At 34.6% G+C, this 26262-nt stretch overlaps 2 protein-coding genes across 3 annotated transcripts in view; both read right to left on the bottom strand.

The window, feature by feature from the left end:
• LOC149907997 (uncharacterized) overlaps nt 1-26262 on the bottom strand; it is a 56382-nt gene that overhangs the window by 11938 nt on the left and 18182 nt on the right. The window contains exons 9-12 of the mRNA XM_090102616.1: nt 26081-26243; nt 25671-25778; nt 19563-19671; nt 18833-18987 (exon numbers count right to left, since the gene is read on the bottom strand). Coding sequence (XP_089958742.1) covers nt 18833-18987; nt 19563-19671; nt 25671-25778; nt 26081-26243 — 535 coding nt within the window. The remainder of the gene's footprint in view (nt 1-18832; nt 18988-19562; nt 19672-25670; nt 25779-26080; nt 26244-26262) is intronic.
• On the bottom strand, nt 11706-16846 carry LOC149907998 (uncharacterized). Of its 2 annotated transcripts, XM_090103139.1 has the most exons (6): nt 16529-16846; nt 16293-16425; nt 14287-14365; nt 14074-14185; nt 13925-13999; nt 13640-13841 (listed from the first exon to the last, which is right to left on the bottom strand). In XM_090103139.1, exons 1-5 carry the CDS (start codon nt 16546-16548, stop codon nt 13981-13983), a joined length of 363 nt encoding a protein of 120 aa, XP_089959265.1. In that variant the 5' UTR covers nt 16549-16846; the 3' UTR covers nt 13640-13841; nt 13925-13980. The 2 variants fall into 2 exon arrangements, with proteins under 2 accessions (XP_089959264.1, XP_089959265.1); XM_090103138.1 differs by lacking the exons at nt 14074-14185; nt 14287-14365; nt 16293-16425; nt 16529-16846 and adding an exon at nt 11706-12178 and having other exon boundaries at nt 13638-13841; nt 13925-14056.

Below are 26262 nucleotides of genomic sequence, written 5' to 3'. Positions count from 1 at the left end.
GAAAGGTTTGTATGTATGTATGGTTTTCAGTTTTCACGCATAAACTACTGAACCGATTACAATGAAATTTAGCACACATATAGAGGGTAACTTGGATTAACACAGAAGATAGGTTTTATCCCGGAAATCCCACTGGAATGGGAACTATGCGGGACAAGAGCACAGACCACAACCGCCTCTTCGAAAACCATGTTGATAAATGCAGAAAATTTTAAAGAAAAAGTTGCGTTGCTGTCGCTTTCGTGAGCGCATCGTTCAAAACTTTGCGAGGAGACAGCGACAGAGACAAAATAGTTGCCGGGCAACTAAGTTGCTCGTGCGCGCTCACTCTAAGAGCGAGCGCCCACGAGCAACTTTGTCTCCGCAACAATTTTGTCTCCGCAACTAGTTTGTCTCTCCAGCCATGGGCTAGTATGAAAGTGCGCGTACGTAGCGACGCAACTCCCGGGAGACTTTTTTGTCCGCGGGTTCGGAGACAAGCCCGCGACGCAACTGTCGCCCTATCTATTGGTTTCAATGCAAGTGCGCGCACGGCGACAAAAATGTTGCCAGGCGACGGCCGCCGGCCAGTTGCCGCGTAACCGGCGTAGCGATAATACCTATTTATGTCAACGTATTTATTCTCGTACACTGTAGTTTTAACCGACTTAAAAAAAAAGGAGGAGGTTATCAATTCGGCAATATTTTTTTATGTATGCACCGATTACTCCGAGGTTTCTGAACCGGTTTACGTGATTCTTTTTTAGTTTGATGCGGAATGGTGTGGAATTGGTCCCATAAATTTTATTCGGATAAGCCCAGTAGTTTTTATTTTATGAGCATTTTTGTCTGGTCTCGATGACTTAATTGAAATGTAGCAAGTAACTTTGATTCATTTCCAGGTAACCGATTGAGCTGAAATTTTGTATACGCATGTAAATTGGATAGCGATGAAACATTATTATGAGATAGAGCTGATTTGATGATGGAATCGGAAGGTGGCCATAGGAACTTAGTAATATATTGACTCAACTTTATCGAGGTTGAGCTCGTTTGATTCGTGTTGAAAAATACACTAAAAAGTATTAAATAAAAACTACTTTACTTTTTACAATTACGATTACATATCTATACTAATATTATAAAGAGGAAAGGTTTGTAGGTATGTATGGTTTTCAGTTTTCACGCATAAACTACTGAACCGATTACAATGAAATTTAGCACACATATAGAGAGTAACTTGGATTAACACATAGGATAGGTTTTATCCCGGAAATCTCACGGGAATGGGAACTATGCGGGACAAGAGCACAGACCACAACCGTCTCTTCGAAAACCATGTTGATAAATGAAGAAAATTTTAAAGAAAAAGTTGCGTTGCTGTCGCTTTCGTGAGCGCATCGTTCAAAAGTTTGCGAGGAGACAGCGACAGAGACAAAATAGTTGCCGGGCAACTAAGTTGCTCGTGGGCGCTCGCTCTAAAACTTTGCGAGGAGACAGCGACAGAGACAAAATAGTTGCCGGGCAACTAAGTTGCTCGTGCGCGCTCGCTCTAAATCGAGCAAAGTTTACATTCTCAGTTTACAAGCGAGCGCGCACGAGCAACTTTGTCTCCGCAACTATTTTGTCTCTCCCATCAATTGTATGGGGAGTTGCGTCGCTACGTGCGCGCACTTTCATACTAGCCCATAGGTGGAAGAGACAAAGTTGCTCGTGCGCGCTAGCTCTTAGAGCGAGCGCCCACGAGCAACTTTGTCTCCGCAACAATTTTGTCTCCGCAACTATTTTGTCTCTCCGCCCATGGGCTAGTATGAAAGTGCGCGCACGTAGCGACGCAACACCCGGGAGACTTTTTTGTCCGCGGGTTCGGAGACAAGCCCGCGACGCAACTGTCGCCCTATCTATTGGTTTCAATGCAAGTGCGCGCACGGCGACAAAAATGTTGCCAGGCGACGGCCGCCGGCCAGTTGCCGCGTAACCGGCGTAGCGATAATACCTATTTATGTCAACGTATTTATTCTCGTACACAGTAGTTTTAACCGACTTAAAAAAAAGGAGGAGGTTATCAATTCGGCCGGTATATTTTTTTATGTATGGACACCGATTACTCCGAGGTTTCTGAACCGGTTTACGTGATTCTTTTTTTTTTTTTGATGCGGAATGGTGTGGAATTGGTCCCATAAATTTTATTCGGATAAGCTCAGTAGTTTTTATTTTATGAGCATTTTTGTCTGGTCTCGATGACTTAATTGAAATGTAGCAAGTAACTTTGATTTATTTCCAGGTAACCGATTGAGCTGAAATTTTGTATACGCATGTAAATTGGATAGCGATGAAACATTATTATGAGATAGAGCTGATTTGATGATGGAATCGGAAGGTGGCCATATGAACTTAGTAATATATTGACTCAACTTTATAGAGTTTGAGCTCGTTTGATTCGTGTTGAAAAATACACTAAAAAGTACAGTGCGACACAAAAGAGATGAAAATAAATGAGGGCGCCACCGTCGCTCATATAGCAACACTGATACTGCGACGCAAGCCATCTTGATACTATAGAATAAAAATCCAAAAATCTATATATATAATCTAAAATAAATACCGCGATTTAAACCGTTATAATTGTCTCATTGTAGCAATAGTGTAAATTTAAAACAAAAATACATTAGTATTTTAATTGACCTACCTAGGTCAAATTTTACTTAAATGTATTTCGAATTAGTTATTTTATAAAAATCGGTCAAATGCTTAGACTGCAGAGGCGCACATAGAATCAAACATACAAACAAACAAGCATACATGCAGCTCAAACACATTACCCTCTTTCTGGGTCCGTCGGGTAGAAAAAAACAAGGCGATTTGAAAACCACATATTTTTATTTTTTTTGTAGATAAATTTTGTACATTAATATAATTCATCAAAATCTAAATATTCTACTCCTTCAAAGGACTGATCATCACTCTGTTTCGAAGTACTGGCAAGAGGGTACGGGGCATCTTCAGTATCTGTAAATATGATACAGTAAATATGATTTTTTTTCTTATGGTTTGATTGATTAATAGAGAGATAGCTGTATGAAAGCAGTTATCACTATACTATGTAGTAAAATCTAAACTAGGTACTTTATTTGAGGCTGGTTGGATTGGATATAACTTCTTGACTCAAATTGTGCTGGTCGCACTATAAAAACTAGTTTTTGTTTACATACAAATAACCTCAAATTAAATTGCGAAAACGTAATAATCGCCATACATACATACATTAAACACTCGTCACTAATGGAATATTCTATTTTACGTAGTACTGAGCAAAAATAAATGGAATCTCACCGGTATATTCTGCTGTACGTTTGTAAACGTTTTCCAAATCAGTCAATAAATTTCCAGCTTGAAATTCGGACAAACACCGAATAAAAACTTTATATACCACATCACGGACACCGCTACGTTTATCCTTTTTCATGATGTCTCCTTTTTTATTTAAATTTCTTGTTCTAAATAACAATTTTATCTCAATAATTCTCCACTTCACGAAAAAAACAACAAATTTTTATTCAACTTGACAGCTACATTGCCAATTCAGGGTTGCCAGGTAATGAAAAACGAATTAGTTCCAAAATAATTAATTTCATCTCTTTTATGTCGTACTATATCTATTAAATAAAAACTACTTTACTTTTTACAATTACGATTACATATCTATACTAATATTATAAAGAGGAAAGGTTTGTAGGTACATATGTATGGTTTTCAGTTTTCACGCATAAACTACTGAACCGATTACAATGAAATTTAGCATACATATAGAGGGTAACTTGGATTAACACATAGGATAGGTTTTATCCCGGAAATCCCACGGGAATGGGAACTATGCGGGACAAGAGCACAGACCACAACCGTCTCTTCTAAAACCATGTTGATAAATGAAGAAAATTTTAAAGAAAAAGTTGCGTTGCTGTCGCTTTCGTGTGCGCATCGTTCAAAACTTTGCGAGGAGACAGCGACAGAGACAAAATAGTTGCCGGGCAACTAAGTTGCTCGTGGGCGCTCGCTCTTAGCTTGATCGAAAAGTTGTCAGTACTCAGGTCTCAGTTGTCACTTGGATTTTCGCAGTGGAAGTGTATCGACAATAGTATAATTACTGTATTTCTTTGTTAAAAACAATAAATTAAAATGGCAGGACGTTTATTTTTTGCTTACAGGATGTTTTCGACTGCTCAAGCACAAGAGGATCGTAATTATAACTCCCGAGTTGCAGCAAAAGCTCGTGCATCTTTTGATCCACTACTACACCTTACGGAGAGGGAATTTAGAAATAGATATCGTCTTACGAAGAAAGTGTTCAGACATTTGTGCAAAGACCTAAGGCTTTTAACAAATTTAAGGTCAACTCAACGCGTTTCTATGGAACACAAAGTACCTATGTATGGAATATTAATTGTTTTACATGCTATTTATTAACACTAGTGTCCTATAACTATCATTTCATTTGTTGTTTGTAGGTGCTAACTGCTCTATTATTTTTTGCAACTGGCTCCTATCAAAGGCCAGTTGGAGTTGCAAAACATTGTTCACAAAAGATGTGCAGCGTCTACATAGAACAAGTTACACAGGCTCTTACACACAAACATATAATAAATAATTAATAAATATATCAGGTTTCCTCATACTCCCGCTGCCAGGTAGACAGTTAGTCAAAGGTATGTATATGTTATGTGTAATAAAATGTATATAACTATACTATACTTCAATTTGGTCAATATTAATTAATTTTGAATTGTTCAGGTTTTACAGAAAATATGAAGTGCCTGGAATTGTGGGATGTATTGATGGAAGCCATTTTAAAATAGTTGTTCCACCAAACCACGAGGAACATTGGTAGGTATTATAGTCGTAAGCACTATCATTCCCTCAATGTTCAAATGGTAAATACATTTTGTATAATATAATTATCTTATTGTTGCCTATTTGTTATGTTACAGGTGACAATAGAATTATTTCATAACTACATTTTTTCTTTTCAGGTATGTGATGATGAATATAGAATTTTAAGTGTTAATGCTAAGTTTGGTGGTGCAAATCATGATTCATTTATATGGGAAAATAGTGATTTAAATAACTATATGCAATCATTGCACCAAAATGGAGAAGTGGTCTGGCTTTTAGGTAAGTACCTATGTAGTTGATTTATATGAATAAGTGAATTTTAATAATTGATATACCTTACTGCCTTTCTTGAAATTTACATGAATTTGTGTTCTAGGAGACTCAGGATATCCTCAACGGCCTTGGATAATGACACCAATATTAGATGCTACTCCTGGTACACCAGAAGCTAATTATAATGAGAAGCATATGAAAGCCAGAGTAGTTATCGAAAATACATTTTCACGGCTCAAAAATCGATGGCGTTGTTTACACAAGGATAGAGTTCTCCATTACAGGCCACTCAAGTGTTCCAAAATAGTTTTAGCGTGCTCAGTGCTATATAATCTAATGATTAACTTTGGTATTGAGGACAATCAGGATGATTTGGGTAAATATATATTTAGAGATTGTCTAATCTAAAAATGAACGCCCCTCCACTGTGTTTACGCTCACATTCAAAGTACGTGTATAGACGCAATACACACAAATTGGTCTGCCTCATTGGTCGTTCAGTCCTCCAGTCGTGTCCATGCCCGAACGACAGGACCAGTTGGCCAACTAGTGCATAAATGACGCGATGCACGACAGAGCGGACGTGTCATTCCGTACATAGCGCACTCTCCCCGCCATACAATGCTGCACCTGAACTGATCGCCCGATTAGTTGACAAATCAGTGCGCGAAAGTCAAAGTTTGCAGTAGAATCGCCGCGCGCACACATATAAAAGTGGTTCAATAATTATTTGTCCTCACACATTGAAACAATTAAGTTTAGTGGAAGGGCGTTCATTTTTAGATTAGACAATCTCTACTTATGTATAATACATGTAAATTAATGCTAAGAAAAATGTATGAATATTATTTTATATTTACTATTTACAGACCTGGAATTGGACAGAACCAGGGAAAGTGAGGAAGCCGTCTACATTGAAAGCAGAGAAGCTATCTCTGACCTGTTAAGGGGTAGAATATTGAGGGAGCAATTAGTAAGAAGACTGCAATAGTGATAAAGTTATTTTATATTGTTTTTTAACTAAGTATGTAGTACATTTTGATGTAGGTAATTAATTGTATTGTGTAAATGAAGCTTATTATTTTTGTGTTAGGTATTTCAATTAAAATTAAGTTAGTTAATTAATTAGGTAAGTATATGTATTTACCTCTAAGTACAATTTAAATTATTAGATTTTTAAGTATAAGGTGCTAATGTAATAAAACAATGTAAATAGTAAGTTAAGTTATAAAGGACAATGACCACGGTTGGAATGGGTAAAATTTTAGTTGTGCCACGGATTCGTGATATTGTTAATTCCTATTTGTATTAATAATGATCACATGTATCAACTATTTAGTCTTAATTATACCGGATAAATTGAAATAAAAGTAAAAATTTTATTTTGAAACATGTATGACCACGGATGGAATCGGTAAAATAGTTGTGTCACGTGTTTGTGATATTGTTAATTCTTTTTTATTAGATTGATCATATTTATCACTATTAACTTATTATGCTGTAATTATACCGATTAAATGAAAGTAAAAGTTTTTGTTTCGAAACATTTAACTATCTCTGCAGTATTGCTTGCAGTGTTGCTACTCTCGAATATTACAATAACAATTATATATTGATATGGTCTGCACAAAGCTTGATAGATTTGTTTGTAATAAGGCGGTTAAGACAGACGCTATCAATGGAAGTAGCAATAACGGCTTACTATGGCTATGTATCATCAGTTTTGTCATATGGTATTTAGTCAGTTTTGTCATATGCCAGTTGGAGTTGTATAATTTGGGGCAATTCGGTTGAGTTTTACAGAGCATTTAAATTACAAAAAAGTGCATAAGAGCTACCTATTTATAATGTTGGGCCTACTGTGAGAAGTAGGGAACTTTTAAAAAAATTGAGAATCCTGCCTCTTGTATGAATAAATATCAAAGAAATTTGTATTTTCATAAAAAACATCCTCAATATTTTAAACTTAATAAAGAAATTGGAAAATTAACAAGATATCCAAACAAATTGTTTTTACCGAGGCCTAAATTAACTTTGTACAAAAAAAAAATGTTCCTTACATACAGTGCGACACAAAAGAGATGAAAATAAATGAGGGCGCCACCGTCGCTCATATAGCAACACTGATACTGCGACGCAAGCGATCTTGATACTATAGAATAAAAATCTAAAAATCTATATAATATTATCTAAAATAAATACCGCGATTTAAACCGTTATAATTGTTTCATTGTAGCAATAGTATAAATTTAAGACAAAAGTACATTAGTATTTTAATTGACCTACCTAGGTCAAATTTTACTTAAATGTATTTGGAATTAGTTATTTTATAAAAATCGGTCAAGTGTTTAGACTGCAGAGGCACACATAGAATCAAACATACAAACAAACAAGCATACATGCAGCTCAAACACATTACCCTCTTTCTGGGTCCGTCGCGTCGGGTAGAAAAAAAACAAAGCGATTTGAAAACTACATATTTTTATTTTTTTTTGTAGATAAATTTTGTACATTAATATAATTCATCAAAATCTAAATATTCTACTCCTTCAAAGGACTGATCATCACTCTGTTTCGAAGTACTGGCAAGAGGGTACGGGGCATCTTCAGTATCATCATTTGGTTCTTCAGCACTATAACAGCTATCTGAGTCATCTTCACTGCTCTCATCACCAACGTGAATAATAAATTTCTCTATGTCTTCATACAGGGTTTTGATGGTCTACCTCTCCTATGTTTGGCTGGCGTTGAAAATTTGCCTTCATTTCTACTCCCTTCCTCTACTATCCTGCGTACTGTGCTTTCAGAAACCCCTATAACAAAAGAATTAAGATGAATAAAATCAAATAGTACATTTAACATATTTTTATAGTAGCTTAAAACTAAAACTTCCTTTATTTTATTATTTTTTTTTAATGTAAGTAGGAGGCCAGCGTCCCTGCGCTTCTCTAGTAAGTAGTTAGTAAGCTAAATCTAAAATGTGATTTTTTTTCTTATGGTTTGATTGATTAATAGATAGCTGTATGAAAACAGTTATCACTATACTATGTAGTAAAATCTAAACTAGGTACTTTATTTGAGGCTGGTTGGATTGGATATAACTTCTTGACTCAAATTGTGCTGGTCGCACTATAAAAACTAGTTTTTGTTTACATACAAATAACCTCAAATTAAATTGCGAAAACGTAATAATCGCCATACATACATACATTAAACACTCGTCACTAATGGAATATTCTATTTTACGTAGTACTGAGCAAAAATAAATGGAATCTCACCGGTATATTCTGCAGTACGTTTGTAAACGTTTTCCAAATCAGTCAATAACTTTCCAGCTTGAAATTCGGACAAACACCGAATAAAAACTTTATACACGACATCACGGACACCGCTACGTTTAACCTTTTTCATGATGTCTCCTTTTTTATTTAAATTTCTAGTTCTAAATAACAATTTTATCTCAATAATTCTCCACTTCACGAAAAAAACAACAAATTTTTATTCAACTTGACAGCTACATTGCCAATTCAGGGTTGCCAGGTAATGAAAAACGAATTAGTTCCAAAATAATTAATTTCATCTCTTTTATGTCGTACTATAGGTATTCAGATCTATACTTATAATAAATCTGTAGAGAGGCCAATTCTGTACATGAAATATATTAAAAAAAAACTATGAAGGGGTGATAAGGGATCGCTACTGATGCCAAAAATGCAATCAGTAAAATTTTTGTCTGTCTGTCTGTCTGTCTGTATATTCGTTATAGAAACAAAAACTACGCGACGGATTTTAACCAAATTTGGCACAATTATTCTTCATACTCCTGGGCAGGTTATAGTAAAAGAATCATGTAAATCGGTGTAGAAACACCAAAGTTATACATGAAATACGCGCATATCATCGCGCGTGAATACAGAATCATGCCATAAGGATTATTTTTGTGGATCAGTTGCCGCGTTCGACGCGCTTCGCGGCGGGAGCTATAAAAAGGCGGCGGGTCTGCACCCGTTTCGCGTTGTCACGGCATCACGTGTGAAAGGCTGAACCGATTTCGATAATTCCTTTCTATTATATTCCTTGAAGTTCGAGGATGGTTCTTATGTAGAGAAAACGTAAATATGTACCACGGGCGAAGCCGGGGCGGACCGCTAGTATTTAATAAAATTCCTAAAGACTTGCAAGGGTTTCCTCTTCCAGGATTTAAAAATAAATTAATTAAATACTCGTTAGAGAATTGTTTTTACAACTTAAATGAATTCCTATAATATGAAAAATGTATGAATAATATAAAATAATGATTTTGATATTTGATTGACTGTATGACTAGTGATTTATGTGTAAAACCACAGAACAGTAAAAACATATAGAAGTGCTGTAATGTCTAATTAGTATGAAAACCAGTGTCGCCAAACCCACACATTTAAACCGATAGTTATACAGTACACTACAAGTAAACTATGCCTTTGATTGGACAGCTTAATTTGAGTAAAAACTGACTTAGGTTATAAATTCAGCATTTCAATATGTACCCTAACGCACCATGTTACGGTTTATTTTAGTATAACATCCCTAGGTATATTAGCTGTTTTGTTTCTCATTGCACAGAAATTCCAAATTCGAAAACATTCAGCTACTCCACAACAGAGGGCGTTAGTTTTCGATAGATATAAATTTGAAACGCAATACATAGAGATAAGGTTGAAATTTGTGTCACTCAACATTAATGACATTAACTTGATATTTATCTGATGCTATGCTCTGAGGGATGTCAGCCTTGTTATCGATATCGAGATATCGATAATTCACAAATAAATATTTTTTGTGTATTTTTTTTTCTTTCTATTATACGAGTATAGTATAATGTGTCACATTTTGGAGTATGTTTATTACTACTAAGTACGTCTTTTTATATTATTATTATTAAATAAAAAACGGAATAGAATAGTATAAATCTATATTTACAAAATACAAACAGAAAATATGCATTATTTTAAATCTTGGAACTGCTGTAGGTTTGATGTATCGATGGCCTTTGTTAGACCGCTTAGTACTGTTCGGCATCCAGTTAACTCGTCACGTTGCATTTATCCATTTCTCTTTTAAATTAGCCTCTTTGGGAAATCTATAAATAAATTAGACAAATGAAAGCTAAGGAAAAATAAAATAAAATTTAATATTTATAATGTTTGTCTTTTCTAAAGTATCGATACTGTCGATATGCGCCACAAGCATCACTAAAGCGAAATTCGTTTGTTTATTGCAATAATATTCCAGAAAGTCTTGTTTGCTGTTCAATCTATAATAGTACTAATTTCTTATGGATCAAGGTTCATTTTGACTAGATATTTGTATACAATTTTGACAAATTACGACAAGCGAAGTTATAACATAAAATATAATTAAAATAAATTAAAATAAGACTTACCGACGGTATGAAATGCCTTCATTGCTGATATTATTTCGTCTGCTATCATTTTTGCACTCTTTATACCGAACAACACGTCCTAATTAATGAATAAATATGGAAAAAACCGGCCAAGTGCGAGTCGGGCTCGCGCACAAAGGGTTCCGTAGCAGCAAATATAATAAATTACAGTTAAATCAACCTATCTCAAAAACTATAAGAGATACTTTGATCAAACCAAAAATCGTTGAAAGAGTTAATTAGCATGCATCACCTCTATTTTTTTTAGAATTTTATACCCCGTAGTTATAAAAATAGAGGGGGGGGGACATACTTTTTACGACTTTGAGAGCTGATATCTCAAAAACCGTTCACTTTAAGAAAAATGTTTTTTAGAAAACTTTATATCATTTTAAAAGACCTTTCCATTGATACCCCACACGGGTATGTACATCGAAAAAAAAAATTTCATCCCTCAGTTACATGTATGGGGGGCCCCACCCCCAATTCTTTTTTTTACTATTTAGTGTCATATTTTTGTAGCGGTTCATACAACACATATTCCCATCAAATTTCATCACTGTAGTACTTATAGTTTCCGAGTAAATCGGCTGTGACAGACGGACAGACGGACAGACGGACAGACGGACATGACGAAACTATAAGGGTTCCGTTTTTGCCATTTTGGCTACGGAACCCTAAAAAGGTTTGACAGCTGACAACCGACTCGAATATTTTTCTGCGCACAACTGAGAGCAAGTTAGGTGATCTTACCTTACCAGTGACACGTGGGCCACGCCCACATCACACTTCTATCTACTTTACTGTTCTGTGTGTAAAACTAATTTTAAGTGACAAGACTCGTATTTTTATTGTAACTAATCATTCTCATTCATTTTGTGAATTAATAATAATTATTGTATGCAATGTAGCTATGGTAAAAACATGAATGTTCTTTAATTTTGATCTTAATATCTTTGTATGTACCATGTTTTTATACAATATATGATTTATTTATTTATTTATAGTCATTTGGGCAATCTCCTTTGTTATTTGAAAGTGTATACGTTTTATTGCAATTATGTAAAAAATTAAATTGAGATATTTTATTGTTTTATTTTTATCAGTCTTGGGTTGTAAGAATAAAGTGAAATTATCATTTAACATTATTTATTTGTATGATGTTTGTAGGTTCAAAAGATGGAAAAATTTGCAAAAATTGTACACATTAGCCGAAATAGGCAAATCTATATAACAACATAATTAATACACATATTTAATTTAAAAAATCTTAATTACAAACATAAAAAAATATACAAAAGTCAAAGTTAAACACAGTATTATCATCACAGGAAATCATTTACAAATTAAATAAGTCAGATACAGCATATATTATTATAAACATAACATATAACACTCTCTAGAGAACTCGCCTGTATAATTATTAATCCTTACAAAACTTATCAACTAACTTATCTAATATATTAACAACTCTTAATGCTATAAATTGCCACTGCCTTTGAGTCTCGGAATTTTGGAGAATTTCGGAGTCTCTAATTCGAATTTCTGAGTCTCTGATTCTATTTTGCTCTCTCCGCATGCTCATGTAGTCTTTATGCTGCTCTATTTTAACCTCGTAACGCCCAGGCTATTTTTACCAAACATTGGCTTGCAGCCCAAGTACCTTTTAAAAGGTTCACATGGTGCGGACCCGGAGGTGATGAAATCTAAAAAAAGTGCCTTATTATTTCCGTATGAGCGTGGGATTTTTTCTGCATGTAAATGTATGTCAGTGGAAGGTTTTGAGACACTAAATAACCCCAAATTCGTTATCCTTTATTTAGGTATATGGGCTTTAATGTATTACAAAACCCGAGTTCGCAAAATTCGTATTTTTTAAATTATTGATTAGTAGTAGACAATATAGGGTTTATTTTATATTACAAAAAACAATGAACATAAATATTTGGATTAATACATGTCTTCCAAAATTTTAATGACCAAAAAGATATCTCACACTAACAATCTGAGAAAAATATATCAATTTTTGAACAATATGGTCATTATTTTCTGTACTTATTATTTTTAAAGGCTAGTTTATCACGTGTTTTAGGATTTCTATCAGAAGAAATCCACTTCCAACAGATGACAGAAGCAAAAATTAGCAAGTTTCTAAATTGGACCCAAAAACACTATATAATAGCAACCCATATACCTTTTAAAATCAGAATGATAGTAGGTAAATTGATATATTTCTATAGAAATTTTAAATAATTTCGCAAATAAGAGTTGGTTTTTAATAAAAAAATATTATTTTCAGATTCTTCAGAACTGGAAGAGCTTTCTTGGTTTTGGTTTATGTTGTAATCCTCATCTCCAAATAGTTCATACTCTTCTATATCTGACTGATTTAATACTTCTCTAAAGCTTCTTCGATTTGCTCATCTCTCATTGGGTTACCTGAAAAGGATAGGTACTAAAATATTCTGTAACAGACTAAATAATTTACTTTATATTATGAAGGAGAAAACGGTCTAAATCATAAGTTGCAAAGGCAAATCAAATTGATTAGTGGTTTATTCCCTTATACCTTTTAAAATTCAATAATATGTTAATACTCTTATACCTTCTAAAAGGTATCCAGATTTTACGAGGTTATTTTACACGCATATTCTTTATTTTCGCGTAAATCTAAATGTAATTATAATATTTACTTATTTGTCAACAAGCAGAGTAAGATACTCTCAGTTAAAAACCTAAGATTGCATCAATAATCATGGATTGAACTTACCACGTCCTCTAGTCAGTCAAGATGGCCAGACTTTTCGCCGGAAATTACATATATTTTATTTTTCTATTGGCACTATTGCTTAACCATAGACAAAAACATACTTTCCAGTAGCCGGATAAAAAACAGTAATTAGATTTGGCGCGTAATTTAAAATGTTACGGCGTTTTCAAATCAGATACTGTCAGATACCTTTAAAAAGGTACCGTGGGCGTTTATGTCATAAAGTTGGATAACAGCTTGGGCCGGTACCACTATCGAGCTGCATGCCTTTTAATAGGTATCTGGGCGTTACGAGGTTAAACTTTCTCCAAAACTCCTCTGCTCGGAGAAAGTTTTCCCCAGCCTGGTCTGTATGTGTCAGCCTGCTACGCCTTCGAGGTGATCCTCGAGGGCGTGTCAGTCTGGCACGACGAGGTGTCGTCTGTCCTGACCGTGTGGGTTCCGTGTGGGGCCGAACTACATGAGCATGGGAGGTAGGCCTAGTAGGAGTATGCAAGCCAGTTTCTGTAAAAAAATATTTCATATATAACAAAATAGTTCATACATAATTATGACATACATTGATAGATAAATGGGTTCTATCTTACCTTCAAATTGTGTTTCAACTCTTGTCTGAGCTTCTATTGATGGCCCAGGTATAGGTTCATACCATGGTTGAGATGCTGGAATATAAATGAAAACTGTAACTTTGTACCATGTTAAATGTAGTATCATCTCAAATTAAGCTATGTCTTACGTTGAATTTCTTCCTCTGTAAATATATTTGGCGGAGAAGATATAGTTAGCCCTCGACACTTGTGGATGCACTGGTGAAGCACGTTGAGGTGACGCTAGCTCATGTTGAGATACTGTGACAGAAACCTAATAGTTAATCATCATGAATATTTCAGGTGCATAGAGCCAACAATGTAGTATATAGGTAATCATACATATTACATTCTTGACTTACATTCAACAGATTGACTTGGTTGTTGAGTTACTAGGCTAGGGTCATTTCCCACACTCAGATTAGGCTGCATGTCAATCACCTGAGAAAGGATACAATTTATTAAAAAACAGTACATTTATGAAAAACATGGAAGGTACATCGAGATATATTACTAGAGGGGTTATTCCAAACAAAAACATTGCGCGCGGCCGATGTGGTGGGGTACGTGTGGAACGAGCGAGGCGTGGCTTCAAGTTCAAAGATTAAGCAATGCGTGCAGATGCGACACATTGTGCAATCTGTTTACTCGGTACTATCTGGTGGTACTGATACTAGGGAATTAATAAAACGAGGATTTTATATTAAACTATGTATTTTAATTTCCTTTAAATAATATCAATTTAGTAAGCTTTTGTCGTTTTGTGTAGTAATCAATAGTTTTATCAGTTTTTGCTTCATGATGTAATTTAAATGGATACGATGATTCAATGTTGATGGCGTTTACGTATAAGAAACTCACATTTTGAAAAATCTCACGCGAGATTCGAGGATGGGGGAGGGGTTGAATAAATTCTCACGACATCTCTACAGGGGGGGAGGGAGGTGCAGAAAATTTTAAAAAACACCTCACGTAATTTATGGACGCCCCCTTACTCGATCACAATTTTTGTAACTTTACTATAAACGGAACTACATTTAAAAATATACTTTATTTATTGAGTTATAAGGTTGCTTCCATTCTGTTTATTTACATTCTCAAAAACATCAATCGCTGCAGAGGTGGCTTGCGACAAAGGCGGCTTGTGTCAAAGGCCTCGGCGATATCATTTAAGAACATAATATTATGTACTTTAGGCAAACTTGTTATAAGATCTATTTTACTTTCTTATTAGTCCATTTGACAAGGATATTGGGTAAGATACCTATTGGAATAATTTTATTATTATGTATGTACTTATTAAATCCGCGAATAAAAAAAATTTTTAGTCGTGAATATAGAAATTGGGTCGCATTTTTTTAATCCGCGAATAGTGAAAACACGAATAAAGGAAGCGCGATTAAGGAACTTTTACTGTATTAGTTTCTGTGAATGTTGTGTTTATTTGTAATTTTTGTGCATAATAATTTATAAATCCTATTGGAACAACTATTGATTAGGCTTTTTTTAATAAATAAAAATAGGTAAATAAATAAATATTACTTAATATAACCTACCGTTTTACTTTGCGTAGTCGGGTAAAAGTATAAATATTTAGGTACTACACCACGGTAATCTTTCCTAGTAGATATTGTATATACATAGTTAAAAAAATCCAGTTACATTTTTTTAACAGACTCATCGATAGTGTCACGTCTGTGCTGTTAGTCTATGAAAAATGGCGCGAAACGCAGAACGCGTGGTGATTTTTCGCAAAATGATAACAATATTAGTAAATTGCATGACTTACTCATAATAAGGAAACTTACTGGTGAAAAGTCACTCCTCGGGCTTTGTTTGTATTATGGGAACTGTTAAAACAATATCTAAGCAAACACGAAGGCATTTTGAACAGAGCAATAACACGTGTTGACGCGGCAAGCGGGGGGCACAGTCCGACACAGACTAAAGAGACTTGTGATTCTTACCTCTAGCTCGTGTTAAAGAGAGTGTAGTAGCGATCGCCTCTCTAGTACGTAGTACATTCTATCTCGATGGGAAGGTATTATTTTGTTGGGTGTAATATTACTTATATAGTTTTTGCCTGTGATAATCCAGCCTCTTCCACTTGCAAACCCGTAGCTACTTGTACCCCAATCAGATTTAGAACTCTCTGTTCTAAATCTGTCAATTTAGCAAATACAGCAGGGCCACCACCAGTTCCACTTGCTGCTCTATGCAAACGAGCAGCCTTCTTTTTGGTAGGTATTATTTTTGAAATCGCTCCAAACCTTTAATCATGCAGATAAGAAAACATTTCAATATAAGCAACACCTCAAACAGTAACCATGTTTTAAGCAATAGGAAAGCTTAAAAACACTTGACATACCTTCTTCCATTTGTCAGAAGTTTTAGAATCTCCACTGCCATCGCTATTTAAAAGCTGAGTCAATTCCTCCCAACGCGTCAAAGTGGAAATCCTACCTCTTGCATTGGAGGATGGTTTGCTTAAGTCACCATGTCTTAAATAAAACAAGTTACATTTGTGGTAAGTGGTTAATTGGGTGGATCTTATGTTCATTATATTTATAAGAATACCTGATACCACAGATAAATTGCACTTACTGTTCCACAAACGTCACCATCAAATCAAATTATTGAGCCGAACTTGTCTTCATTTTTAACTTAAAAGAATATTTTAATTCAAAAACACGAACGCCAAGAGCATCAAACAATATATTTTTTAAATATACCTATAGCTTACGAGAGCAAAATAAACGACCAAACGCAAACAAAAACGTCACAAAAAACCACCACGATAGATAGACACTTGCTTCCTTATGTCCACCATATAAAAATGCATTTTTTAAAATGGTTGGTTAGTAAACGTATAGCCAACTTAAGAAAAAAAACGTTCACTATTTACGGTGAGCAAACGCCGATTGAGTAATGAGTAGATAGGATCGAATGTCACTGGCGTCTGGCTGCTGGCACTCGCTCGTTCTCGATAGTCATCGCGATTGGAGTTTATTCGATAAACGCGATGTTGAAGTTACTCGCTTGTTTTTGTTACACTCGCATCCTATATATATAAAAGTACTCTGTGCACTCGCACTAGGCACAGCTTCTATATTCATACGGTATCACGTAGCGTCCCTTCACTGAGAGGTGCTTGTCCGAAAATTGCAGTTAGGTGTTCGTATGTTCACATAGTGAAAGCATTTTTTCACATACCTTTTATGTCACAATGATCTCGATAAAAAATAGAATAGCATTGCGAAAGTTCTTTTTTTTCCTTGGGAGAAAATTATGTTTATAGATAGGGGATTACTCTGTAGGTATTGTTACAACTTGAAGCGCAATCAAAAGCCATTTTATTCAATTTGTACATTCGATCGAGCAGTTGTATCTAGTTATGGATTGACCATACATTTTGTCACAATATTATTGTGATAAGAGTATTCAGTCAAATACGTATAAAAATGAGTATTAATAAATCTGTAAGCTGTTACATAAAAGGAAAAATAAAACCCATTTAAATTGAATACACTTTATTGAAAAAACAATGTCAAAAATAACAAAGCTAAAGACAGATCAACAAAGTGGAATTTCTCAAAAAGCCTTCATATTCAACTACAAAGCTCACCAATTATTTATCAACGTCAAGAACAGCAAGTTATGAAAAATAACTATGTATATTATAAATTATAATATAAACCATTTGACTCCCCCTTACTTCCTTCACGCCGCTTGAACGTTTTCAGGAACATAGAAATCCTTCTTTTCTGCGTCCGATAATATACTGAATTTCTGCAAAGAAAAAATAAGATTTGAAAATTGTACCTATTTAAAAAAAATTGAAGATGATGACGTGTGTTCTGTGACTAAAGATTCTTTTTGCACAATGCAAGGTACGTCTGGGAGATATGAGGTTTAGGTATATTTATGTGTGTGGTGGTCTTAAGACCTAATTCACACGAGAGCTTTTTTAACGTCCCTTAAAAAAGCGTCCAAATAGAACAAATGCATTCCCAAGTATATGTTCACACGTCAGCGATTTTAAAGCGCGACGCTTTTTTATCGCGCAGTGTTCTATTTTCAACGCTCGGCGTTGGGCGTTAAATAAAATAGACCATAGGAAACTTCCTAAGTTCTTACTATTATTCAGACGAGCGCTAAAAAAGCGCCGGCGCTGCGTTCAGTATGCCGCACGCTCGCTCAGCTGCGGTAGCACGTGTTTGTTGTGCTTATAATCATCAGAAAATCGATACGATGTCGTGGATTGTTGATCCCGAACTATTAATTATAGATGTGGAGTCTCGTCCGTTCCTGTATTCAAAATCGTTATAGACATTTGAAAATAATTAAAAAAATTCCGGGGTATTGCCTTAACTCTTCGTACAGTGTCACAAACTGCCCTTTTAAGTATCTCTGTTCATTCAGAGGATGTACCCAGAATGCCTTTTGTTTTCTTTTTCGTCTTTTAATAACACAAATCGCTAGTGCCATTAATTTAGCAGAAACCATTTCCACGTCTTACTGAAGCCAGAGACGAGACATGAGTGATTTTAAAGCGTTAGTATGAACAACCACAGAGAGAACGTTTAAAAAGCGCCAACGCCGGGTTTTAACGCAACGCTTTTTTAACTCTCGTGTGAATGAGGTCTAAGGATCAATGATTTGAAAAATTGGTTATCAAATCATTGATCCGCTCCACTTCATATAGCTGCTGGATCACCATATTAGGAATCTATAGCCTGTTTGCATTACCATAAGAATTACATCAACATTTACGCGGCGCATCTCCTCCCTCATGTCACAGCTAACAACTAAACCTAAAGCAACATCTCACGCACTCGCAGTGCACGCGGTTGTTCACTGCCGCGGCCGCACCGCTAGCGGCTAGACACACAATGACACAACACTCACGCGGCGCATCTTCTCCCGCTTCATGTCCGCACTGAGCGCGAGCAGCACGCGGCGCGCGAGGTACAGCGCGGCGCGGCGCACGTCCCCGCACTCGCTGTGCACGCGGTTGTTCACTACCGCGTCCGATAGACTCTCTACCGCTTCGCCCCACTCCACTGTGGACAGGTTTGTAAATGTGAACGCACACCTATCGGAGCCGAAAGAAGCCTGAAGTTGTAGTCACAGTAAACGCATAAATTAGGTAGCAACTACCTACTAACACATAACTGTAACGATACATTTTCCAATTCCTTAATCTTGACACTTTCACTTGAACAACGATGTATATTATAGGGGGCGATTAAAAAAACAAATTCAAATGTAGTGACAGAATCGTCAAGGTCGTTGAACCGTGTTACAGCCTTAAAGTGACAGATCCCTGGTTTAAAGTTAGACTGTGTTTAAATTGTTGTGTGGTAAGACCATATAAATGTTTTAAATTTTATATTTACTTAAAACAGTACAGAATAGTAATTTTGACGTGACAACGTCTTATAATTCGATAGAGCCGGCTGCACGCACGAAAAAACATGACTCATGCGGCGTTACCTCGCTCTGAGGCGTTCCATGTGCAAGCGAGAGCGCGGAACGAGCGACAAAGAAGCACAATCGGACGTTGTCACGTTCAACTATCGTCAGTGAACCGACTTTACAGACAACCAATTTTTTTAATTTATTTCAGTTTACTAACTGGGCTGTCTCATATGCGGCAACGTGACCATTCCTATAGTAACATCCATTCCCTTGAGCACTTGCTGGCTCACCGATCGGGACAACAGCTTTGCGGCTACGTTTATCATCTATAAATTGAGCTTGTTAAAATTACGAATAAATAAGTTAATTATGTTTAAATTTATAATAGTCCAAGAGTCCGCTTCAGCCAGGCGCACAGTATTTCATAAAACCAGAAAGTTTGTCTGCGCACGTCACCAACACAGGTACAGGTAAATTAGCTTGGAGAAATTTTTGCATATGTAGTGGTGTGTATATTACTCAGATCTTAGAGCGCGTTTCCACTATATCGTTCTGGCCTATACAAAAATGTTTCGATATCCTAACATTACTATTTAACTTTATACTTATTCCTAGCAACACTTTTGTTTTCAATAAAAACAAGTTTTTATTTGAAAGAAAATGGTTTTGACTTTATAAAAAAAAATATATCATTCAATTTTACGTCCTTGAGCAAACGACAAGGCGACTACCGTGAAACAATAAAATATCGTGTCCATAATAATTTGTTTCATAATTAATATTTGACCATAATAATTACGAAACAAAACAAATAAATAAATCGTCACTTGATAGTGGAAAGTGGAAACACGCACAAAACCAGAATAAACCAGTTTACGCTGTCCGCAGGTGCCACGTGCAGTCGTTTGGTAGCGTTAGAACATAAAGCACATTTCATTCAAAAATTATAATTATTATGTACGTAGTTTAATTGATAAATTTTGTATTTGTTGATTGTTGTTATTATTTGTTATTATTGTTATAATATTTGTTGAAGTGAAATACATGTCCCGCAGCCGGAGGCCCCAAATGAAAACTCAGATGTACTTAAAAACTACATTTAATAGCTAAAATGAGACTTTTACACCCATGTCTGCACGATGCAGACCGGAGTTAAAGAATGAATTTATACAGTTTAATAATTATAAAGACGTAAGCTTGGATGCTATAAGGGAAATCGCATCCACATTCTATTCCCGTGCGAACGGCGTATTCAGCAGTTTTGTATGAAGGCAGGGCCATAACTAGTGTTTAATTTGTGTGTAAGTGTTGTAACTTTATATTGTTAATTCAATATGGCTCCAGTGTTAAAACATGGTCGAGGCAAGCCTTTGACTTCTCAAACTAAAGAATTAAACTTTAAATGTCGTTTCTTTTTCAGGTTAGTAAATTTTTCATTTTAGTAACATTGTAAATGTAAAAGTTATATGTATGTTAAATGTGCAAATATTAAAATAAAGTCTCATCTTTTTCAGAGGAGAAACACATATAGTTTAATTTAAAATCCCTTATATATACAGGGTTACTTGTAAAACACCGGCAACCTCGCAGGACAAGATAGCTAACATCATAAGTAACAACATTTCGACTTTTGATAATTTGTTAGATTTTATTTTCATACAAAAATAAATATTCATTTAATTTTCCGTCTGAATATTATAAACTCTACGCCTCCCAAAAATTACGTAAACAAAAAGCGAACGAGAGGGGGAAGGGGGCGTCGCGTCGTCCATCCGATAATTAATAGAACATAGACTTACAAATGTAAGGAGAGTACAATAAAAGTTTAAAAAATCATTTAAAAATAATTTATTGCGTTATGCCAAAAGTCGTAGAACAAATGTTGTTATTTATGATGTTAGCTATCTTGTCCTGCGAGGTTGCTGGTGTTTTACAAGTAACCCTGTATAAAATAAAAACTAAAAATAAAATGTTGTTTTATTTTATTTGCTGACCATACACTACTACAAACGCAAAAATTTCTCCAAGCTAATTTACCTGTAAGAACGATGAGCGACTATGTAGTTTGGGTAGTGGTTACTTTGACAGGTAACAGGCAACAAAGGTGTAAAAAAAAGCACCTCAAATACGTTAAAGCATAAAGCTTGGTTTAAATAAATAAATCTTTATTTGCTCAAATGTGGTTCACAAGTTATTATTTTATGGAAAGTACAGCACATTCGCCAGTTATCAGTATAACGCGGATATAAAATGCGAAATCAGAAAAAAAACAAAAACAATTTTATTACATAAACATTAGGTACATATTATAGTTAAGTTCAAATACTTATTTATTACACACAAACGAACGATTACACACACGAACAACAAAGAATAACATACATGTCAATATTTATGTTTACAATCCAAAAGGTCCCTTACATTATAAAAATTTTTGCTTAATAGCCACATATAAAGTTTTGTCTTAAACTGTTTTGCGTCCAATTTCTTTAAATCGTCTGGAATATTATTATATATTTTAACACACATAGCATGACAGTTTTTTGAGTACAAAGATGTTTTAGGTTTATGGTCAAGTATCAATCTATTGGGATGCCGTAAATTCCCGTACATTTCTTGAGCCGTGGTAAATAATCTTTGATTACCTATTTTTAACAAATTTGCAAATTTCAAATATGTAAAGGCACGGCAAAGTTAATAATTTAAGTTTTATAAAAAGGGGTTTGCATGATTCGAAAGGCCCTACACCACATATAGCTCGGATGCATTTTTTTTGTGATACAAAAGCTTTGTTTATATTTACTCCATTTCCCCATACTATAAGTCCATATCTTAAAATTGATACTACGTATGCGTGGTATGCCGATATTGCTGTCTTTATGTCAGTTATTTTACGAAGACGTCTGAGTACATATATATACTTATTTATTCTATTACATACTTTTTCAATATAAGATGTCCAATTTAAATTCATGTCTATTGTTATGCCTAAAAATTGTGTTTCATGAGTTTTATTTATTATTATATTGTTATGTTCTAGTTTTAAGTCAGATCTAGGTTTATTTAAGAATTGAATAAAATTTGTTTTATTTAGGTTAAATTTGAGATTGTTCAAGGTCAGCCAATTAATTAAATAGTCCATACATATTATAATTTATGTCACGTTGGTAATTTATATGGTCAAAATTTTTAATGTCAGTTTTAAAGATTATGGATATATCGTCAGCAAATAAGATTATCTTGTTGTCCGAAACATCGATTAAGTCATTTATATAAACAAGAAATAGAATTGGCCCTAGTACAGAACCTTGCGGTACTCCATATTCGTTGCAAATGAGATTAGATTGGTACGACTGTTGTTCTTTATTTTTATTTGTTTTTGTGATTATTGTCGAGCCAATTTAATAGGCAACATTTGACGTCTATCAATTTTATCTTCGAAGAGAGGTAACCTGCTTAAAAACATCGATTAAAGTGAATTAATCGATACGGATTTGAAACATTTGTCAATCGAATTTATTGATTTATGATAATTTTTATTCACAAGTAATCAATGCATTCGATTCTAGATGTCATATTTCGATTTTTAGAGTAACGTCTCTGGTATTTAAAAAGAAAAAAGGTTTATTGACACAAAAATGTAGTGACGTCAGTTCTTCAATTCAGAAATTGTTTATTATGTTTAAAATGGTTTATCAGTAAAATGAAATCTTAAAATTACTTGTATCGGTCATTGTTATTATAAATATGTAGTCGTAATTGAAAAAAGTCAAGCAAATGTGCAGTTCTAACAAAACGAAATATCATGTTATTCTATGTCGTCGTTACTAGGTTACGTTCTTGAATTTTGTTGAACTGTCAAATGTTGCCTATTAAAATGGCTCTACTATACAACACATTGTTTTCTATTTTCTAGGTAAGTACGAAACCACTCTAACACAATACCACGTATACCATATATTTCCAGCTTTTCTAATAATATGTTGTGGCACACTCTGTCAAAAGCTTTGGACATGTCAAAAAATATAGCAGTTGTCATAAATTTTAAGTCAATATTTTTAATAATACCATGAGTCAGAGAATATAATGCATTGTTCGTAGATTTATTTTTCTGAAATGCGTATTGATCACTTTTAATTATATTATGTTTATTTAAAAATTCAGTAAGGCGAAGACTCATGCATTTCTCAAAAATTTTTGCGAACATTGATATAAGTGTGATTGGTCTGTAATTTTCCATCACACGTTTATCTCCCTTCTTAAATAATGGTCGAACTATGGAGATTTTGAGGGCATTTGGATAACATCCACTTAAAAAAGACATGTTTATCAAATGCGTTAAAATATGAACTATTTCTACAGCGCATTTTTTTATAATTTTCGTACAAACCTCATCGTAACCTACAGAGTTTGTATTATTTAAGGCTAATATTTGTTTCATAGCTTCATTTTCATTCATGGGTCTAAGAAACATTGAGGATGGATTTTTGTGTGTGTTTTTTATTTTGGAACCATAACAAGAATTTGGTGTGGGCTTACCAATATTAACAAAAAAACTATTAAATTGTGTCGATATTTTGGCTGGGTCAGATAATGTTTCGGATCCTATATCTATTTTATCTATATCAGATGACTTATTATGGGAATTCAGTTCATCATTCTTTATAAGTTTCCATGATGATTTGCATTTGTTTTGACTGTTAGAAATATAAGCAATATTAGAAAGCTTTTGAGCTTATGTTTTTTGATATCTTCTTTAGAATAATATTTAAAATGATGTCATCCATTGCCGGACACTTAGTATGGTTTTAACCCCCTGCCGGACACCCCAAAACTCAAAAAAATAATTGTACTCAAACTTACAATATAGTATAAAAGCTGAATTTTAGATATGTTACTTGGGGGACTATCAAAAGAATTTACCCCAGTAGCCGGACAGTTTTCACGGTTTTTACATATTGCCAGAGGCCTTGAAAGTCTGTGGTAAGTGCGAGCGCGAGGCAATATATTATATTTAGGCAGGTTTGAGTGAGATGGTGAGTTTGCTCTATTGCGATCTTTTACTGCGCATCATCTGTCGTTTACATTGTATTGTGTTCAATTATTATACGTTCACTAATACGTTTTATCGTTTATTTGTGTAGTTTGTGAAATAAATTTGATCGAGTTTTAGTGAAGTGTTATCATGGAAAATAAATTAATTTGTTTTATTTGTAAAGAAAGTACCGGCAAAATAATATTGTCTTCAGAGGAAATTTTCAAAAAACCTAACATTAATTCTTTTAAATGTAGGTATGCAATCCCATTACAAAACTACTTTCTGGCCACAGTGATCCGAAATCAGTGTATTGAGAATATTTTTTTCTAAACAGTTGCAATCACAGTAAACATTATCAATACAAGTTGCAGAACTATATGTACTGTATAAAACTACTACTACTACTACGATACTACTGTATAAAATATAGTTAAGGATATTACCATCTCACTCAAACCTGCCTAAATATATATTGCCTCGCGCTCGCACTTACCACAGACTTTCAAGGCCTCTGGCAATATGTAAAAACCGTGAAAACTGTCCGGCTACTGGGGTAAATTCTTTTGATAGTCCCCCAAGTAACATATCTAAAATTCAGCTTTTATACTACATATATTGTAAGTTTAAGTACAATTATTTTTTTGAGTTTTGGGGTGTCCGGCAGGGACCATATTAAGTGTCCGGCAATGGATGACATCATTTTAAATATTATTCTAAAGAAAATATCAAAAAACCAAGCTTTATGCTTTAACGTATTTGAGGTGCTTTTTTTTACACCTTTGTTACCTGTTACCTGTCAAAGTAACCACTACCCAAACTACATAGTCGCTCATCGTTCTTACCTGTGTTGGTGACGTGCGCAGACAAACTTTCTGGTTTTATGAAATACTGTGCGCCTGGCTGAAGCGGGCTCTTTCTCTATAATAATTCAACACAAAATTATACATTTTATTGATGTTTCAACACATTTCCAAATTGTTATATAGAAGAATATTTCAAATATACAACAATATATAAAATATACGCAGCCTTACACAGCACTCATTCGTAGACACTCCGATTAACAAGTAGGGATTGAATTTATTAGAGAGTAACAAAACTAACTCGGTTTTAAAACAGTATTAATGTCCAAAGCAGATTCAACAATTTTACATACCTATGTAATTTGGAGGGATTAATTGTGATGGTTTAATGAAGGTAACATACGAGCTGTAATTTCAATGTGAATCAAAGAAATGCTAATAACATATTTGCTCATACTTTTAGATGAAATTATGCTTATTATACCTCTAATAACTTCTTCCTTTCAGGTAAATAAGTGCCAACAGCGACTGGATCTGGGAGATCTTCCACTCGGTCTGAGAAAGTCACTTCTGCGAGTTTTGTCTTTGATGGCTGATACCAAATAATTTTGCGATTAAAAGCTTTAGTTTCTCATTATATTTTGTAACTTTTTAATAAATTGAAATTAGAAATTAGGCGGATCAACACAGAGCGAGAAGCCTCTGTGGGACTGTGGAACAGCCTAGCCATTGTTGTAGAAAATTTTTATCGTATCATTTTTTAAAACGTGTCCTAAAGGGAAAGAGGCTAATTTGAAACTTATGTCAAAGGTAACCAAACAAAACATACTATGTTTGTTTGATAACCATTTTCCTACTAGATAAATTCGAAATCCTTCAAAAGCTACTACATACCACAGGCGTAGGCGGTCGGTCCTTGACGCTCTTCATATCAACATCAGTGAATGTGTCTGCAGGTTTGCTCGTGACGTCACCAAACACTATTCCATGCGCGGCTGCAAACTGGCGAGCAAACTCCGTGGCTATTTGCACCGTCCAGCGAGATGCTTTTGGACGCCTGTTAATAGTAGTAAAAA

Source organism: Colias eurytheme, chromosome 6 (genome assembly GCF_061535395.1).
Source record: "Colias eurytheme isolate Ceu_HAF_F1 chromosome 6, ilColEury1 Martin Lab GWU primary, whole genome shotgun sequence".
NCBI lineage: Eukaryota > Metazoa > Arthropoda > Insecta > Lepidoptera > Pieridae > Colias > Colias eurytheme.
Note: the sequence above shows the minus strand (reverse complement) of the source record. Positions and strands in the feature narration are given on the sequence as shown.